Source organism: Rhizophagus irregularis, chromosome 1 (assembly GCF_026210795.1).
Source record: "Rhizophagus irregularis chromosome 1, complete sequence".
NCBI lineage: Eukaryota > Fungi > Glomeromycota > Glomeromycetes > Glomerales > Glomeraceae > Rhizophagus > Rhizophagus irregularis.
The window spans coordinates 4,869,771-4,890,420 of record NC_089429.1 but is presented as its reverse complement, the minus strand read 5'-3'; the positions used below and the strand labels follow the sequence as shown (position 1 = coordinate 4,890,420).

Below are 20,650 nucleotides of genomic sequence, written 5' to 3'. Positions count from 1 at the left end.
ATCCATATGAGAAATATAACAATGTAGTTCTTTTATAAGTAAATATTTAATAAAATACTAGCAGTCACCCGTTGCTTCGCACCGGGACCAATGAGTTTGTTAAATAGAAAATTTAGCATTGTAATGTAATACTAAGTAAATTAAAGAATGGTTACAGTAGTTTTTGTTTATATTTAATTAGGAATTTAATATAGGTAATAATTAGTCAACAAAAAATAATAAAATAATATGTATTAAATTATATTTATAATACTGTATATTAGAATGATATAAATTATATTTACAATAATGTAGCTATTTATATTAATAATTTGACGTTTGAATGTAGAATGAAATTAAGAAATTATGAAAAAATAATTATCAATAAAAATTGATTAATTTTTTAGAAGTATTTTCGAAAAAACTTTAATATTATGAAAATACTACAAATATTTTTATTAGTTAATTATAAATTTTATAAATATTTCTTATTATTTATATTACATCAATCTTAAACTTATAACAAACTTAGGAAAAATATTTGATCAATTAAATGTATTAGAATCTATTCATTTCATTTATTATTATTCTTTTGATACTAATTTTACTTGATAAATTATTAATTTAACTAAACCATATAAATTAAAATCTTTATTCAAAATCTGGTGATTTTTTGTTAACAATTTCTTTAATTAATTTATTATAAAATATTGTAAAAATATCAATTTTTTTGATTTTTATGAATTTGAAAATCAAACTATTTATCCAGCGTTCAATTTAATTGAAAAAATCTTAATCATCTTTCTATCAATTTTAGTTAGCTTAAAAACGGTCCGGATCACGTTGCGGCTAATTATTTTTCGACTAACTACACCATTATCAATTTTCCTACATGTTATATTGATTTTTTAAAAAAAGTAATAATTAAAAAAAAATTGATAGAAAAAGAAAAAAAATTGGGGAAAAAAAAGGATAAAGAAAGAAATCTGTTTAAAAAAAATGAAAAAAAAAGGAATCAAAAAAAATAAGTACCGAAAAAAAATTCCGAAAAAAAAAATTTTTTAAAATAGCAATACAGTCTAAAAAAAAAGATAAAAAAAAATAATATAAAAAAAATTGGTCTTAAAAGACCGAAACAATAGGATTATTTAATAAAAAAAAAATTTTCAGTTTGGAAAAAAAAGATAAAATAAAATTTTCAGTTTGAAAAAAAACCAAAAGAAGAAAAGGGAGAAAAACTTTTTTTCAGTTTAAAAAAAATGAAATCAAAAAAAGCTAAAAATATTTGAATTAATAATCAAAAAAACAAAAAAAATTCCGATTAACACACGGATTGAATAGTTTTTAACCATAGATAGATCAGACGGAGGCATGTCATGGGTTTTAATTATATGGTATGGGATTTCAAGTTACATAATTCAAATTATTTATGTGATCTATATAATTAAAAACAATCTCAATCTCACTAAAAAAAAATTCGTTAATATCATCAAAAAAAAATTTTCATGCGGATTTATTAGTCAGAAACAATACCCATTGACTAAAAAAAATCTCCACCGAAAAAGCTGTAGGATATAGTTATAATCTAATTATAGTCTTGAACCAAACTAAAAAAGAATAAACAATATTTTTTTGGTTAAAAAAAAAATTCCATTTGATAAATTCCCGATTAAAAAAATCAAAAAAAAAGAATTTTTCTAACTATCACCTGATGATCACCGGTGACTGAAATTATGACGATTGACCAGCATTAAAAAATATAGTGCCGGTAAAATTGATAATTCTGGCCAACAGTGGTGATCACCCCGAAGTAAAAATCCTAAAAAAAAATCCAATAAAAATAAAACAAAAAAAAATTTGGTTAAGTTAACCAAAAGAAATAATAATAAAAAAAAGAGGGATGAAAGAAATCAATAAAAAAAGACTAAGGTTAGTTTTGGTCTTTACGGTAAAAACTGAAAAATAAAAAATAAATCATCTTTGGCATCTTTGAAGTCAACATCCTACATGGTGGATCATAATATACATGATGGAATTAATTTTTAGACAATTTTACATTAGATAATGCATTTGTAGTAATGTACTGTATTTACAATTAAATTTCACAATATATTTACAGTAATTTGCTACAATTTACTATTAAATATACATGTTGATAAATTAACATTACAATTAATGTTATACTAACTATTGTACAAAACTAATAATGAGCATTTTATTATAGTTTGTATACAATGTATTGTGACATTATTGCCGTTTTCAAAATGGTTGAAATTCGATAATTTATATGAGGTGATGACAAAAACACAAAAAAACACACAAAAAATTATATCAAAAAACACACTCAAAAAAACACATGTAATGTGTGTCATGTAATACGAGATCACAAAATCTTAAGTTTTTTTTTGCGCTAAAAGCCTTTAAAAGGTTGGAATTGACACCAAGCCACAAATGATCTGCGATCACGTGACCAAGACAATATTTAATTGACGTTCGTTTTTTATTTATTTTTATATAAAATTTAAAAAATATGCACAAAATGAATAATCCAAGTTAATAATGAATTCTAATATGTTGTTTAGGTTAAATTTTAATTATATTTACCCACACCAACTATAGTTTATTATACCAAATTTCACTTAAATAACGTTCAAGATAAAAAAGATTAATCAATTAAATAAATTTTATTAAAACAAAATCCCATAATATGACATAACAATAAACAATCAAACTTTGTAGCAACTTATTAAAAATATTTCTCCCTTTTCTTTCTATTCCAAAGCTATAAATATAAGATTTTAATTATTAATTAGTTAATAAGCTTTTAAGTAAAAAAATTATATAGATAGAGTATTTCCACATAAATATGTAAAGTAGTGCCATAAAATACCATTTTACTGCTTCCCAAGAGGACTGAGAATACTTTGGTTAATTTAGTTGTAGTGTGATTCTAGTGTAGTGTCTTTTTTATTCACTGTGATCTAAGTGTGATTCTAGTGTGATTCGAGTGTGATTCAAGTGAGATCTTGGAGTTAAAGAGTAAAAATACCAATTAAAAAAAAAAATATAGTAGAACTATAAAAAATTTAGACTTTAAATATAAAGAACGAAAATTTTTTTTCGTATATAAAATTTTTTTTTGTGTTACATGATCGACATCGATTTCAACCATTTTGAAAACCGCAATAATTTTACAATACATTCAGTTTAAAAAATTTTAGGTTGTTAGCAAAGTAACTTTCAGTTACAATGTTGTGAACTGAAACTATGTTTTAAGGTGTAGATTACACATAATTGCGTATTTACACTCTTTTTAAGGTGTAGATTCTCGGGTATTACACATATTTGATAAATCTACGCATATAATCGCACAATTTAATCTCCTGATGTATTCTTTTTTACTCCCTTTCATCTTCTATTACTTTCCATTACTCCATTGTTAATTTCATTTTTTCATTAGCATCTTTCTTCTTGATCATTGTAACTTACTTATCTATTTATTTATTGCTATGATTGTTTCTTTTATTTGTATAAATTCATTAAAAATATGGTGATTTTTTTCTTTAAAATCGTAAATGTGTGACTTAAATTTTAATATTTGCAAATAAATTAGATATGATTATTTTGAATAAATATATTTGCAAAAAATTTTTTTTAAAATATCTTTTGCAATAAAATTTTAAGTTTAGCCGATCAAAAATTAGCTAAGTTAAAAAAATCAGCTGTCAGCTGATTAATAAATTTACTCTATATATTGTACATCATATGACATATTTGAAAAAAACCCCTAGGTGACGTTTAAATTTTTACTATTTTACTATTATAACTTATAATAAACTGAAATTTGCCATTTCTCTATACTTAATTTACTCATTATAAATAGAAAACATCATTGTTTATTCATTTTATTCAAAAAAAAGCTAGATTTAAAAAATTTATTTATTTTAACGAAGCTTATTTATAAGAAGCTTATTTATAAAGGAGAGATCAAGTATATTGAATTTTCATTTTTTTTTACAATAACTTTCACTTGAAAGATCTTTTAAAAGCATGTCAAGCTCCCCCGACTTCTTGTTTATATGCATTAAATATAACTTTTATATATATTAGGTTTGTGCTAAATTTGTGCCAAACGGGCTAATCATACAACATTTATTCGAAATTTGTACTAAAAAATAATATAAAATTTAAACAAATTCTAAACAAATATCGTATGATTAACCCATTTGGCACAAATTTTGCACAAACTTTTTATTTTATTACAACTTTAATATATTTCTAATATAAATTGAATATAACGTGACTAATCTTGATACAATTTTTGTATGACCCGCCTAAATCAGGTGTCGATCTCCTTAATATGCATCAACCTTATACATACGATTTATTGTGACGATATGAAACCATATTGTGACCAAATCTTGGTTATAAGGTCTATAATAATTAGTTATGATATGGTTCGATTATAAAAATTTCTGCAAAGCAGTCAGTTGAGTCATTTAGTCATTTCGCTCATTTGAAACGACAAATAGTCATAACATTTAACTTTACTATGAATCAGCTTTAGCAATGATAAAAGGTGCAGTTAAATAACATATGTCAGACATAATAATATAAATTATATAAATATTGCCTTTCAATCCGTAATTGTTTTATTTCTTGTTTTATAAAAACAAAAAAAATTTAAGAAATGACGAAAGGACTTTCTCTAGAACAAGATTTAAGATTATTAATAAATAATCCAAAATATAGTGATATAGAAATTTTATGCGAAGATGAAAAGAAATTATATGCTTGTAGAACAATTTTATCTGCAAGATCCGTAGTATTTTATAGTGGGTTGAAGAAAACTTATGAAAACCAAATTTCTTTTCCACAAATTAATTCTGCTGGAATGGAGATTATATTAGAATATATTTATACTGGATCAGTTAAAAAAGAAAATTTAACAAAGGATAATATAATTGAAGCTTTTTCGCTGCAGATTATTTTCAGTTATCAGATCTTCAAGATTTTATTATGAAAACAATTAAGAGCACTAATTTCGTAAAAGATTATTCTCCAGAGTTACTATCTAAAGTATTAGAAATAAAAATAATGCCATTAACAGAAAATATTATTAGTATTCTCAATTTATTAGTTGAAACAGTAGCAAATATACAATTAAACAGTATTGAGTTTGGTAGATTGTCCATTACAGGACTTAAATATCTTTTATCAATTGCATATGAAAATGAAACACGATTCGCCACACAAGAGTATGAAGTTTTTCGATATAGTGCTATTCTAGCAGCAAAACAAGTCTCTGATGATGTATGTAGAAATCTTATGGAACGGTTACCAACTTTAGAACAGATTGAAAATTCAATTGAAGTAGAAAATAAACCTCTTATTGATCATCAAAAGGTTACTAAGGAACTAGAACCTTTGGTTAAATATATTGATTTCAAAAGGATTAAGACTCATATATTAGCAAATTTCATTGAACCATTAGGAATTATTCCAACTGAAATAGTTCGTAGTGCTTATCGAAATATAGAATTATTAAGTAATTTTAGTTTAAGCGATTTTCGTGGAAAAGCTATTAATGATTATGTTTGGGATGAAACAGCATGTGGGTCAAAGCTCATTATTAAGGATAATGGAAAAATTGTACAAACAATAAAAGTTTCTAGCTATCGCCACCAAAGTGTTAGAGCTAAGATAACTTTAGGAAATAGAGGCATTTTTGAATGGGATGTTATTATTGAGAAAGCTTGTTCTTATTCTTGGGTTGGAATATGTGCATCAGAAAATTTTAATTATGAAAATCCTGCAGAAAATCAGTCTACTGTATGGGTATTAGGTTCTTGCGGTTATGTTTGTAATTCTGGAATTAGCATAGATTATTGTTCTCCATTTGGAGATGGCACAAAAATTACAGTTCATTTAGATATGAATAAGAGAACTTGCTCTTTCACGATCAATGGTACAAAGTATCGAGAAGTATCAGAATGGAATTTACCATCAAAACTTCATCCAGTAGTAGTATTGAGATATCCTGGCCGCTTTCAAATTCAGGCACAAAAATTACAGTTCATTTAGATATGAATAAGAGAACTTGCTCTTTTACGATCAATGGTACAAAGTATCGAGAAGTATCAGAATGGAATTACCATCAAAACTTCATCCAGTAGTAGTTTGAGATATCCTGGCCGCTTTCAAATTCAACCTCATTAAAAAATTAGAACATATAAATAGAAATATTATATCATTAATTTTTTTCTTACAAATATATTATTGCTTATTTTATATATTTATATATATATTAATTTCATCGTGATATCCATAAAACAATTACCAAGTAACAAGTTATTTTTTTTCTAAATATTAAAACACATTAGAAGTTTTTTCTTAAATTTAGTGATTATTTTATTGTATATCACATATGGTTATTATAATTATGTTAACCAAATCAGTTAATATTTTCTTTTAACCATTTATAGTACGCACATAAATGCAGCTCATTACAATTTTATTTTATGTTTTTTTAATTATAACTAGAAATTGCGTTTTGCGGGGGACTTCGTCCCCCATTGTTTAATTTTGTGTATTGAAATGTTGATATCAAATCAAGTTGCATTTTACTGGCGTTTATAAAATGCTCTAACAGAAAAAATTTAATTTTTTTTTTTTGATTCAAATTATTTAATGACAAGTGACAACTAACATTATCATATTTATTAAAAGCATTTATTAAAAGTATTTACAAAAAAAAAAAATAATAATAATTTACTGTATGCTAATAATTAAAATTCCACCTTTACTAAAAATTTACATGTTGTTAATGGTTTGGATATTGGTTCCAGTTGGTTCGATTTCAACAGACAACAAATAAAGATAAGAAATTCCATAGAAGCTAAAGTCCTACAAAAATCGTGCATTATTCATAAAAGATCTACTATTGGGATTCAGGTGCTGATTTCCCTACAAAAAGAAAAAGTAACATTAAAAATAATAAAAATAAAGCTTTTTTTAAAGTTTTGAATCAAAACTTACTTATGGTATCCAAATTGGAGTCAATTTCCTTAAAAAGAAAATTCTGGAGCATTCTTTGAATCTCACAGATCCAAAGATATCGCAGCTGAAACCTAGAAAATAAAGAAAGAGTCAAATTAAAAAACAATTTTTATTAAGAAGTTTTGAAGTATTTGCTTCAAAACTTACCATTTCAATGCCTAAAGATATCACAGCCAATACCTACAAAATAAAAAAAATAAATAAAATTATAAATTTTTCTGAAAGTTTGAAAAAAACGAAACTTTGAAACTTACTGACCCAAAGTTTAAGGAGATATTGCAGTTGAAACCTACAGAATAAAAGAAAGTTTTAAAAAATAATTTTTATTAAAAAAGTTTTGAAAAGAAAATGAAACTTACCGATCCAAAGCCCAATGAGATGTCGCAGCCATTACCTATAAAATAAAATAAAATAAAATAAAATTAAAAATCTTTTTTAAAGTTTCAAAAAGAAAGCAAAACTTCAATACTCACCTATCCAAAGCCCAAGGATATTACAACCGATAACTACAAAATAAAAAAACAAATAAATAAAATTAAAAAAAATTTTTAAAGTTTTGAAAAGAAAACAAAACTTTGAAATTTACCTTTAAATCAAATGCATAAGAACTGAAAGCCGAAATCTACAAAAATAGAAGAAAAAAAAATTAAAATAAATTAATTTATCTTAAAAAAAGTTTCAGCTCTTTCGCTCTGAAACTTACCTATATATCAAATACCCAAGAACAAAAAGCCGAAACCTACAAAATAGAAGAAAAAAAAAATTAAATAAATAATTTATTTTAAAAAAAGTTTTAGTTCTTTCACTCCGAAACTCACCTATATATAAACGTCCAAGAACTGAAAGCCAAAACCTACAAAATAAAAAAACAAGTAAATTAAAAAAAATATTTTTTAAAAAAGTTTCAAAGTTTTCACTTCAAAACTCACCAATATCAAATGCCCAAGAACTGAAAGCCGAAATCTACAAAATAGAAGAAAAAATTAAAATAATCATCTATTTTAAAAAGGCTTCAGCTCATTCACTTCAAAACTTACTTATATATCAAACTTCCAAGAACCGAAAGCTGAAACCTACAAAATAGAAGAAAAAAAAATTAAAATTAATTTATTTTAATAAAAATTTTGGCTCTTTCGCTCCAAAACTCACCTATATATCAAACATCCAAGAACCGAAAGTTGAAACCTACAAAATAAAAAAAAAATAAGTAAATTAAAAAATTTTTTTTTTAAAAATTTCAAAGGTTTCGCTTCGAAACTTACCAATATTAAACGCCCAAAAACTGATAGCCGAAATCTACAAAATAGAAGAAAAAAAAATCAAAATAAATAATTTATTTTAAAAAAAGTTTTGGCTCTTTCGTTCTGAAACTCGCCTATATATTTAACACCAAGAACCGAAAGCTGAAATCTACAAAATAGAAGAAAAAAAAGATTAAAATAAAGGATCATTTTAACGCTCACCAGAGGTGAAATTCACCGGAGGTGATTTTTGCCAGATCACGTGATTTATAATTATTTTTATTAAAACTCGTTTTTGAACAAAGTACAATTTTTAATTTTTAACATCTCTAATTATAACACAATGCATATATACAGTATAATACATTATTGGTACTAATTGTTAAATAATCAAATGATTTAATAAACTTGAATAGATAATGAAGGAGTGAAGGTAATGATAAAAGAATGAAAATAATAATGAAAATGTAAAAAGAGTGAAAATGATGATAAGAGAGCAAAAGTAATGATAAAGAAACGAAAATATGATGAAAACATGTAAAGAAACAAAATAGATAATGAGGGAGTGAAAATGATGATGAAAACACGTAAAGAAACAAAATAGATGATGAGAGAGTAAAAATGATGATGAAAAAACGTAAAGGGACAAAATAGATGATGAGGGAGTGAAAATGATGATGAAAAAACGTAAACAAACAAAATAGATGATGAAGGAGTGAAAATGATGATGAAAAAATATAAAGGGATGAAATAGATGATGAGGGAGCGAAAATAATGATGAAATAACGTAAACAAACAAAATAGATGATGAAGGAGTGAAAATGATAATGAAAAAATATAAAGGGACGAAATAGATGATGAGGGAGCAAAAATAATGATGAAATAACGTAAAGGGACGAAATAGATGATGAGGGAGTGAAAATGATGATGAAAAAACATAAACAAACAAAATAGATGATGAAGGAGTGAAAATGATGATTAAACAACGTAAACAGATAAAATAGATGATGAAGGAGTGAAAATGATGATCAAAAAATGTAAAGGGACGAAATAGACGATGAGGGAGTGAAAATGATGATGAAAAAACGTAAACAAACAAAATAGATGATGAGGGAGTGAAAATGATGATTAAAAAACGTAAACAGATAAAATAGATGATGAGGGAGCGAAAATAATGATGAAATAACGTAAACAAACAAAATAGATGATGAAGGAGTGAAAATGATGATGAAAAAATATAAAGGGACGAAATAGATGATGAGGGAGCAAAAATAATGATGAAATAACGTAAAGGGACGAAATAGATGATGAGGGAGTGAAAATGATGATGAAAAAACATAAACAAATAAAATAGATGATGAAGGAGTGAAAATGATGATTAAACAACGTAAACAGATAAAATAGATGATGAAGGAGTGAAAATGATGATCAAAAAATGTAAAGGGACGAAATAGACGATAAGGGAGTGAAAATGATGATGAAAAAACGTAAACAAACAAAATAGATGATGAAGGAGTGAAAATGATGATGAAAAAATATAAAGGGACGAAATAGATGATGAGGGAGCGAAAATAATGATGAAATAACGTAAACAAACAAAATAGATGATGAAGGAGTGAAAATGATGATGAAAAAATATAAAGGGACGAAATAGATGATGAGGGAGCAAAAATGATGATGAAAAAATGTAAAGGGACGAAATAGATGATGAGGGAGCGAAAATAATGATGAAATAATGTAAACAAACAAAATAGATGATGAAGGAGTGAAAATGATGATGAAAAAATGTAAAGGGACGAAATAGATGATGAGGGAGCGAAAATAATGATGAAATAACGTAAAGGGACGAAATAGATGATGAGGGAGTGAAAATGATGATGAAAAAACATAAACAAACAAAATAGATGATGAAGGGTGAAAATGATGATTAAAAAACGTAAACAGATAAAATAGATGATGAAGGAGTGAAAATGATGATTAAAAAATGTAAAGGGACGAAATAGACGATGAGGGAGTGAAAATGATGATGAAAACACGTAAAGAAACAAAATAGATGATGAGAGAGTAAAAATGATGATGAAAAAATGTAAAGGGACGAAATAGATGATGAGGGAGCGAAAATAATGATGAAATAATGTAAAGGGACGAAATAGATGATGAGAAAGCGATAATGATGATGAAAGAATGTAAAAGGAAAGAAGGGATAATGAAGGAGCGAAAGTAATAATAAAAGTATAAAAGAAACAAGGTGAAAGTGATAAGAAAGTGATGATAAAACAAAGAGGAAGCAAAAGGAATGATATAGAGAATAAAAAGAATAAAAAACTGATTAGTACTGTAACTACTGTTTAGTAATAAAAAAACAATAACAATAAAACAGTAAGAAAGCAAATCTTACCTTAAATTCCTTGAAACTATTTGAAATTATTGTTATCTAAAGAAGACGAAGTTAGTAAAAAGCAAGCAAAAAAAATAAAAAATCTATTTTCAAAACTAACGTGTAAAAAGTATGTAGTACAAATCACCTGGTGAATTTCACCGGTGTAAAATTAAAAATTTTAATAATTTGCAGATCAAGGTGAAATTCACCGGAGGTGAATGTAAAATTAATCCTAAAATAAATTAATTTATTTTAAAAAAAGTTTTGGCTTTTTCGCTTCGAAACTCACCAATAACAAACATCCAAGAACTGAAAGTCAAACCCTACAAAATAAAAAAAAAATAAGTAAATTAAAAATTTTTTTTTTAAAAAATTTCAAAGGTTTCACTTCGAAACTCACCAATATCAAACGCCCAAAAACTGATAGCCGAAATCTACAAAATAGAAAAAAAAATCAAAATAAATAATTTATTTTAAAAAAAGTTTCAGCTCTTTCATTCCAAAACTCACCTATATATTTAACACCAGGAACTGAAAGCTGAACCTACAAAATAGAAGAAAAAAAAAATCAAAATAAATAATTTATTTTAAAAAAGTTTCGGCTCTTTTGCTTTGAAACTCACCTATATATTCAACACCCAAGAACCAAAAGCTGAACTTATAAAATAGAAGAAAAAAACAATCAAAATAAATAATTTATTTTAAAAAAGTTTCGTCTCTTTCACTCTGAAACTCACCTATATATTCAACACTCAAGAATCGAAAGTCAAACCTACAAAATAGAAGAAAAAAAAAATCAAAATAAATAATTTATTTTAAAAAAGTTTCAGCTCTTTCACTCCGAAACTCACCTATATATTCAACACCTAAGAACTGAAAGCCAAAAATAGAAGAAAAAAATTTAAAAAAATTTGATTTTTTTTTTAAAAAAAAAAAGCTTCGATTCTTTCACTCTGAAACTCATCTATATACTTAACACCCAAGAACCAAAAGCCAAGATCTACAAAATAGAGAAAATAGAGGGAAAAAAAAATTAAAAAAAAATTTTTTTTTTAAAAAAAAGGTTCAATTCTTTCGTTCTAAAACTCACCTATATACTCAAAGTTCAAGAACTGAAAGCTGAACCTACAAAATAAATAAAAAATATAAGTAAATTAAAAAAAATTTTTTTAAGTTCCGAAGTCAAAACTTACCCATCTAACGTCCAAGAACTAGAAGCCGAAACCTACAAAGTAGAAGAAAAAAAAATCAAATAATTTTTTAAAAAAATTTCATAGTTATCATCTATATATTCAATGCTTAGGAACCGGAAGCCAAAACAATTAAAAATAATTTTTTTTGAAGCTTTCACCTCAAAACTCACCCATATATCCAATGCGGAGCCAAAATCTACAAAATAGAAGAAAAAAAAATTAAAAAAAATATTTTTTTTTAAAAGTTTCAAATCGAAACTTACCTATTGGAGATCTGGTATCCAAATCGGAACCAATTTCTCTACAAAAATAAAGAAAAACATCATTTTTTTTTAAAAGTTTCAAATTTTGAAACTTATTGAGATTCCGATATCCAGTTGATTTCTTTACAAAAAAAGAAAAAAACGTTAATGTTTTTATTTTTAAAAGTTTATAGAATTTTTATTAGAGTCAAATACCCTACAAAAAAATAAAAAAATTAAAAAATTAATTTTTTCTAGAAATTTCTCTAATAAAAAATACTAAGTTTCGTAACAAAGTAAACTATTACAAAACTCACCTTTCCACCTATCCAAACTTGTCTGAACATAACAAAATAAAAGGAAATATTAATAAAAATGTTTCCTTCCAAGAAAAAATTTTTTTTTTTTTTTAGTAAAACGAAAAAAAAGGGAATTAAATAATGATAAGTATTGTAATTGGATAATGATAATCAAAAAAAATGATGTTTCTTTCTAAAAAAAGAAAGAAAAATGATTTTTTTAAAAAAAATCCAAGATCTATTTATGACGCAATATTTTTTTTATCCAACCAATTTTTTTTTCCTGCAAAAAAAAAAGATGTAACACAATATTTTGGGGTTTTTTTTTTTAGCTTAGAAAAAAAAATATTCGTAGCTTTATTTCTTTGAAGATCATCTAAATCAAATTTGATGTGAAATCCTATTATTTGATGACTAAATTAAACATGCAATGAAAGTGGCACAGGAATACTTAATTTGTAATTTTATTCTAATGATATCAAAAGAAGCAATTTAGTAAAAGCAATATTTTTTGCTATTTAACGTCTATAGCTATAGCTATATAGCAATAGCAATAGCAATAGCAATAGCAATAGCAATAGCAATAGCAATTGCAATTGCTATTGCTATATAGCTATAAAACATAGCTATATAAAATTGAACAATTAAAGTTCACGTTGTGCATTTCCGAAACTATGAAAAAATGTATGAAGATCGCACAACAAATTCCATATTGAGCGAAAAAGTGAATAAATATGGAAGATGATCGTCAGAAATTTATCATCCAAAAGCATACTATCGCTAATTTATCATCCAAAAGCATACTATCGCTAATTATGTTAAACCCAATCAGTTAAGTCGGTCTAATATTCTCTTTTAACCATTTATAGTACACACTATACTTTGATATCAACGAGCTTATTTTCTATAATCCGAAGTTTTGTATTGTAAAAAATAACCAATTTTTGATAATTTAATTTATTATTAACTTTAAATGTACTGTACCACCCTAATCAGGCTAATCCGCTAAGTCAGAATAAATATTCATTAACATTTAACTTTCACATTAACATTTAACTTTTACTAATTGTCCGGAACAAAGAAAAGAAATTCTATATGATGAAAAATGATTGTTCACGTGAATTCTATCCTTACCCAATAAAATCGCTCCGGACTTTTTCCGTTTCCTAGTATATATGGATTATACTGTAAATAATACATTTTATAAAATATTTATTTTAAAAAAGAGTTACAATGTTACATTTTCTCTTTTGCTCTAATAAAAATTTTCATATATTTTCTATATTATATAACTGTAGTATGGATCTTACATAATATGATGAGAATTTCTAAAGTTGTGTTCTACTACCGAGTAAGTACATATTAATGAAATATAATCATAGGATATTTGAGAATGTAATGAGTATGGTAAATAAAAAATTCTAGAATAAAGAAATAATCAATATATATATCAATCACAATTCTATGCAAGCCAATTGAAAATAGTGAGATATGAAGATATGAAAAATCGAATCTAGTATATTAAAGCAATTCCTGTGTAATGGGACGTTTAGATTAACCCGTATAAATAATTTTTGAATTGCGCGACACGTGATTCGTCTGCGCCTGATCTATTTCATGTTATGATGATTTGATAAGTCGTGGGAAAGAAAAGGTTACACTATAAATCACGCAACCGTTCAGCGGAAACTAACGACGAATCGGTCTCTTATTCCAACTATTGTGAATGACATTTCTTCGAACAATAATAATGATAATAATAATAATCTACGGGACTCCTATAATGAGGATCCAATACATACAACCGTTCCAATCTAACAGCCATTTCGTCCCATTATGGGTCATTTATATTACATCAAATTATTTACATTCAGGAGGATTTGTAAATTTATATAGTACATCGAATTATTTTTATAGGGCACATTCTGATTTTTTTATTTTTTTATTCTTTTTTTTCTTCTTTTCACGCTTTAGATAGTTTTATTATTTCTTTTTCTTATTTATTTTATGATATAGATAATGGAAATTAGGTTACGCCTCAAATTTTTAAATATCAGGATTTTTAAATATCAGGCAGGAGTGACTCAGGACGACTCCGCTAGGAAGTTAGGTATTTAGCGTTATGTATAGTTTAGTCAATGGTAGTAACTAAAGGATTTTTCTTGTTATTGCCCCAGTATATGTCTAAAATAAAACTGATTTACTAATAATAAATTTTTTTTAGTAAGAATTTTTTATAGCGATAGATTTAATATGTTTAATAAGATTTTTAATAACAATAGATCCGGGAATTTTTTTCTGGGATTTTTTTTTTATAGATAATTTCAGTATAATTTCATTAGAAAATTTTTTTAATAAGGGAGGTTTTTTTCGATGGAAAGAGAAGAGAAACAAGAAGTGTAATAAATGTTTGAACGTTTGATCAAAATAATAATTAAAATAAAAAATAAATATATAGAAATCCCACAAACAAAAGTAGAAAATCTATGAAATAATGTTTAAGAAAAAAGAGTTCCTTAAAAACTTATGAAATGTCACGTCCAGGAGCCACCTAAAAAAAAAATCAAAACTAAAACTTTATATAGAATTTAATTTTTTTTATGGGTACTTTTCAACTCTTTTTTCAAATAAAAATGTGAAAGAAGGAAAGGAAAAGAGTACAAGGAACAAAAGGAAAAACAAAGGAAGTGAAATAGAAATAATGGAGGGAAAAAGTGAGTTAAAAAAAAAATATTTAAAAAGAAAAAAATGCGAGTGAAAGGGGAGTTAAAAAGTCAAAAAAGTTTATTTTAAAAAGAAAAAAGCGAGTGAAAGAAGTTAAAAAAAAAAAGTTTAAAAAAAAGTTCATATTAAAAAAGATCAAACTGGTGGCATATCACGTAATATATAAATACTAGGAGCTTTTCCCAAAATTTTAAGATATCACATTTCAACTCTGATTTTGTCCTACATAAGTCATGCTTAATGCAACCATAATTTACCAATAATGCCAAACGTGAATATGTCACAAAAAAATTTTTTTTTTTCGTTTGTTATAAAATTTAAAGAATTTAGAGGAAGTCACCATTCCAGCTCATATTTTAGGTAACTTTACACCAATTATTCGCGAATTTTGCAAATTTTACAGGGGTTTTTTGTACTATTATATAATATACGGTATATTCTTGCTTAGATTAACAAAATAATATAAAAAAAAAAGAAAATAAAAAAAATTTATTATTTTTTTTTTGGCAATGTTTTAGTTTTACCAGTTTTATAAACTATACCTAAGTAATGTAACACATATTCCAAATGAATATAATATAATGACTATTTACTGGGTAGTGTAACTATAAATAGTTAAAGAAAATATTAGATGTAAATTGAACATAAAGATGTGTGTATATAATATAGTAAACGCCAGCAAATTTATGTTTGTTAAAACGAACTCCTCATTATGGTCGCATATTTTTAATGTTTAAATCGATTAGACCTGAGTATGTTTACCCAGTTTCTTTGTATAAATTATATTGGATTCATAGACGATGATTCAATTTTTTTTCTAATACAATACTCCGTGTAATAATTTTTCTGAACAGAATTTATTATAAAGAATATAAATTGGATTGTTTTTTCCCCAAAAGTTGGTAAGTAAATTATATCTAAGTAATATTGCCATTTCTAGAATTTTTAAAGTTTAACATAATAAACTAACAAACGGCAGGAATCTTACATACAATTGATTTTTAATTGTAAACTGACCTTCCCAAAAGATTTATGCGATGTCCAATAAAATAATTAACAAATTTAAGAAAAAAACCTTAAATATGTTTATTTAATAAATAATATCCTGTTTCTTTGACTTCAATAACTGTTCTATGGATAATCTCACGATGTGATTAAATCTTAAGTTTGAATATTTTAGAACCTTATCGTTTATGTCAAATTCAATATTCAAATATAGATCAAAATATGACTTTTTACAAAATTTAAATTTGCACTGTGTTGTACTAGTATTACGAATGGTACTACGCGTTTAGTCGTTATTTGACGATTCAAGCGAGAGATGTTAACTATCATCTACGAATTTTGAATTCAGTCTAATTGGACAATATTTGTAAGCCTTCATAACATACTGTATTTAATCCTTAAGATTTAAGATAATTCTCGACATTTTTTAAGATTCAATGACGACGTGATTATGACGATCGCAAATAAAGTCATTTAATTGTTCTAAACGATATTTTCGAAAAATGAAGCGTAACCTAATAGTTATATTCTTATTTTTTATCAGAAACATATCACACATATATCAATATATCATGTACTATTAACATAAATTTGATTTTATAAAAACCTATAATTTATTTTGCTCGGTTAACATTAACCTCTAATAAATAATTCATATACAGTATTTCTATATTGTAAAAAATTGTTCATCCTAATAAATAATTAATAAATCTATATATTTGTAAGAAAAAATTAACGGTATAATGTTTCTATCATGTGCTGATTTTTTTGATGAGGTTGAATTCGAAAACGACCAGGATAATTCAATGATACCACCGGGTAAAGTTTTGATGGTAAATTATTCCATCCTGATACATAGTATTTTGTACCATTGACCGTAAAAGCACAAGTTCTTTTATCCATATCTAAATGAACGGTAATTTTTGCACCCTCATTTTTAAATGAGGGACAATAATCTAATTTATAACTAGAATTATAACAATTACCGTTAGAACCTAATACCCATCCAGTAGGTTGATGTCCTGCAAATTTTTCATAATTAAAGTTTTCTGTTGCACATACTCCAACCCAAACAGTACCACAATGTTTCTCAATAATGACATCCCATTCATAAACGCCGCCATTTTCTAACATCATTTTACTTCTAACACTTTGGTGCCTATCACAACCATTTGATGCTTGTACAACTTTACAATTATCCTCAATAATAAGTTTTGATCCACATGCTGTCTCATCAAAATCAAATATTGGTTGTGGTTTTCCACGAGTGTTACTTAGATCTAATTTATTTAATAATGCCAAATGTCGATAAACACTAAGAATTGTTTCGATTGGAATAATTTCTAATGGTTCTATAGTATTAGCTAATATTTGAGCATTAATTCTTCTGAAATCAATAAATTTAACCAAAGGTTCTAATTGTTTAGAAACTTTTTGACGATCTACAATAATTCTATTTTCTATTTCGGTTGATTCTTTTATTTGTTCTAAAGTTGGCAAAATTTCCATAAGAGTTACATATGCATCATTAGAGACTTGTTTTGCTGCTACAATCGCACTGTACCGAAAAACTTCATATTCCGGGGTTACAAAAGGTTTTTCTTTATCATATGTACAAGATAAAAGATATTGAAGTGCCTTAATTGATAATCGACCAAATTCAATAGTGTTTAATGGAATAGTTGCTACTGATTCAACTAATAAATTAAGAAGAATATTATCTTCTGATATAGGCATTATTTCCGCAACTTTAGATAATAATTCTGGTGAATAATTTTCCCTATAATTTCTTTCCATAGTACTTTTAAAAACAATCATAATAAAATCCTGAAGGTCTGGTAATTGAAAATAATCTGCAGCATAAAAAGCTTCAATTGTATTATCTTTTGTTAAAGATTCTTCATTAATTGATCCTGTATAAATATATTCTAATATAATTTCCATACCAGAAGAATTAATATTTGGAAAAGAAATTTGATTTTCATAAGTTTCTTTCATTCCATTATAAAGTAATCTATCAAATACTTCAGATCTTGCCGCTAAAATTGCTCTACAACCAAATAATTTCTTTTTATCTTCACATAAAATTTCTACATCACTATATTTTGGATTATTTATTAATAATCTTAAATCTTTTTTTAATGAATATCCTCTCATCATTTATTAGAATTTTTTTTTTTAAAGAAAAAAAAATAATACGCTTTTTAATGATGCTATTTTTGGGATTAAAACTCTTTATATATAATAAATTTAGATTTGTACAATGATGCGCCTAAGCCAGATTAAAAAAGGAAATGTTCGTTGTACAAAGTATATCATCGAAATTTTACTGCGCCTTAAATATCGACATACTAAACTTCAAACGGTAAATACTAATTTTCAGAATTATAAAATTGGCAATACTATATGATACTTTAAATGGAAAAGGTAGTGACGTAACTTCATTATTTTTAGAACTTGCGCCAATACACAATAAAATAAGTACTAGAATAAAATTGAGACGAGCGACCGTGAGCGATCGTCTACTATATTAAATGTGTTTTACGGTATTTAAAATCTTACGACATTCTCACTCACACAATGCGATCTTTTTTTTCTAGAAAATTGCTAATTTATTTTTCTGCGTTTATAATTAAAAATTTTTTATTCTCAGAAATGACGACGTTATTATCACAAAGAATAAATTTAAGATTAATTCAATATGCAACCTTCTTGTAAATTCTTTATTTTTGTAATAAAATGGTTCATGATTTTGACATTTATTACGTTCATCGAACATATAATTGACTATAATTTACGACATGTTTAGATGTTACGAGAACATAAAAACCCATTTTTCAATTTATATTGCTATATATTAACTATTTGTACCGAACATTCTAATTTTTTTGATGAGCCAGGATAACATAATGATACTTCTGGATAAAGTTTTGATGGTAAAATATACCATTCTGGTACTTCCCGATACTTCGTACCATTGACTGTGAAAGCGCAGGTTCTTTTATTCATATCCAAATGGATTGTAACTATTGCGCCATATCCGACAATAATTTTTCATAGATTTATTACAATAACCACCAGAACCTAATACCCATCCATTGGGTTGATATCTTGCAAAGGCTTCGTAATTGAAATTTTTTGACGCACACACTCCAACACAAGCATATTCACAAGTTCTCTCAATAATGATATCCCATTCAAAAATACCTTTATCCCCAATACTATTTTAGCTCTAACATTTTGGTGTGAATTACAATTAATTGGTGCTTGTACAATTTTTCCGTTATCTTTAATAATAAGTTTTGGACCACGTGCTGTCTCAGTGTCTCATCCCAAACATAACCAGATTCATTAATAGGCTTTCCACGAAAATCACTTAAATTTAACTTACTTAATAATGCAAAATGTCGATAAGCAATACAAATTATTTCGATTGGAATAATTTCTAGTAGTTCGATAATATCAACTAATATTTTAGTTTTAATCCTTTTAAGATTAATTAAGATTAATAAATTTAACTAAAGGTTCCAATTCTTTAGTAACTTTTTGATGGTCGATAAGAAGTTTATTTCCTGATTCGATTGAATTCTCTATTTGTTCCAAATCTATTTGTTTCAAAGTTGGCAATCGTTCCACAAGAGCTCTATATGTATTATCAGAGACTTTTTTTGCTGCTAGAATTGCACTATACCGAAAAACATCATACTCTCGGGTTGCGAAGGGTGTTTCTTTTTCACTTGTAATAAATAAAAAATATCTAAGGCCTGTAATGGACAATCGACCAAACTCAATATTCCTCTTAATTTATTAGTGGATGCGGTAACGAATATACCATTAAATAATATTATCTTCTGTTAATAGATTTGGTTCCATTGTTTCCGAAATTTTAGATAATATAAACTCTGGAGAATAATTACTCACAAAATTAATATTTTTAATGGTTTTTATAATAAAAACTTGAAGTTCTGGCAATTGCAGCGTAAAAATCTTCAACTTTTGTTAAAGTTTCTTCTTTAACTGATCCAGTATAAATGTATTCTAATATAATTTCCATACCAACCGAATTAATCTTTGTAAAAGAAATTTGATTTTCATAAGTTTCTTTCATTCCATTCATTATAAAGCAAATCGTCAAATACTTCGGATCTTGCAGCTAAAACTGCTCTACAAGCATATATTTTCTTTTAATCTTCACATGAAATTACTATGTCGCTATATTTTGGATTATTTACTAATAATTTTAAATCTTGTTCTAATGAATATCCTCTCGTCATTTGTCAAATTTTATTTTATTTTAGAAAAAATTTGAAAAAAAATTTCGATGATGTATTATTTATAAATTTAGATCAGTACTATGTTGCACTAAAAGGAAATGTTCAAATTCGTGCTGCGCCTGCATGATCAGGCGGTACTCGATCACAATAATATCGCTATCCCTTAAAGCGATTAGGGTGTTTCGGTGACTTTGTGGTGACATCCCAACAACGTCGTGCAAAGTGAAACGCACTAAAAAGAGGATACCAATCCT

The 20,650-nt window shown here is 25.9% G+C and overlaps 6 protein-coding genes across 6 annotated transcripts; 2 read left to right on the top strand and 4 right to left on the bottom strand.

Annotated features, from left to right (window-relative positions):
• Positions 1-4,669: 4,669 nt before the first annotated feature.
• OCT59_001010 (uncharacterized protein) lies at positions 4,670-5,002 on the top strand (the record flags this gene model as incomplete). Its single annotated transcript, XM_066139255.1, has 1 exon — positions 4,670-5,002. One exon carries the CDS (start codon positions 4,670-4,672, stop codon positions 5,000-5,002), a length of 333 nt encoding a protein of 110 aa, XP_065988676.1.
• A 74-nt stretch (positions 5,003-5,076) lies between these two features.
• Positions 5,077-6,063, top strand: OCT59_001009 (uncharacterized protein; the record flags this gene model as incomplete). Its single annotated transcript, XM_025330474.2, has 1 exon — positions 5,077-6,063. The coding sequence occupies one exon, from the start codon at positions 5,077-5,079 to the stop codon at positions 6,061-6,063; it is 987 nt and encodes a 328-aa protein (XP_025175735.2).
• Positions 6,064-6,919: 856 nt separating this feature from the next.
• OCT59_001008 (uncharacterized protein) lies at positions 6,920-8,646 on the bottom strand (the record flags this gene model as incomplete). Its single annotated transcript, XM_066139254.1, has 14 exons — positions 6,920-6,945; positions 7,018-7,109; positions 7,186-7,196; positions 7,297-7,327; positions 7,398-7,432; positions 7,536-7,544; positions 7,625-7,646; positions 7,742-7,777; positions 7,857-7,891; positions 7,968-8,001; positions 8,076-8,111; positions 8,188-8,223; positions 8,429-8,448; positions 8,635-8,646. The coding sequence occupies 14 exons, from the start codon at positions 8,644-8,646 to the stop codon at positions 6,920-6,922; spliced, it is 435 nt and encodes a 144-aa protein (XP_065988675.1).
• A 2,047-nt stretch (positions 8,647-10,693) lies between these two features.
• Positions 10,694-12,441, bottom strand: OCT59_001007 (uncharacterized protein; the record flags this gene model as incomplete). Its single annotated transcript, XM_066139253.1, has 12 exons — positions 10,694-10,713; positions 10,949-10,982; positions 11,071-11,093; positions 11,170-11,203; positions 11,306-11,316; positions 11,397-11,431; positions 11,632-11,659; positions 11,750-11,784; positions 11,853-11,884; positions 12,023-12,048; positions 12,116-12,236; positions 12,412-12,441. 12 exons carry the CDS (start codon positions 12,439-12,441, stop codon positions 10,694-10,696), a joined length of 429 nt encoding a protein of 142 aa, XP_065988674.1.
• A 4,280-nt stretch (positions 12,442-16,721) lies between these two features.
• Positions 16,722-18,279, bottom strand: OCT59_001006 (uncharacterized protein; the record flags this gene model as incomplete). Its single annotated transcript, XM_066139252.1, has 1 exon — positions 16,722-18,279. One exon carries the CDS (start codon positions 18,277-18,279, stop codon positions 16,855-16,857), a length of 1,425 nt encoding a protein of 474 aa, XP_065988673.1. The 3' UTR covers positions 16,722-16,854.
• Positions 18,280-18,696: 417 nt separating this feature from the next.
• On the bottom strand, positions 18,697-20,239 carry OCT59_001005 (uncharacterized protein; the record flags this gene model as incomplete). Its single annotated transcript, XM_066139251.1, has 2 exons — positions 18,697-19,886; positions 20,080-20,239. 2 exons carry the CDS (start codon positions 20,237-20,239, stop codon positions 19,618-19,620), a joined length of 429 nt encoding a protein of 142 aa, XP_065988672.1. The 3' UTR covers positions 18,697-19,617.
• Between the last annotated feature and the right edge of the window lie 411 nt (positions 20,240-20,650).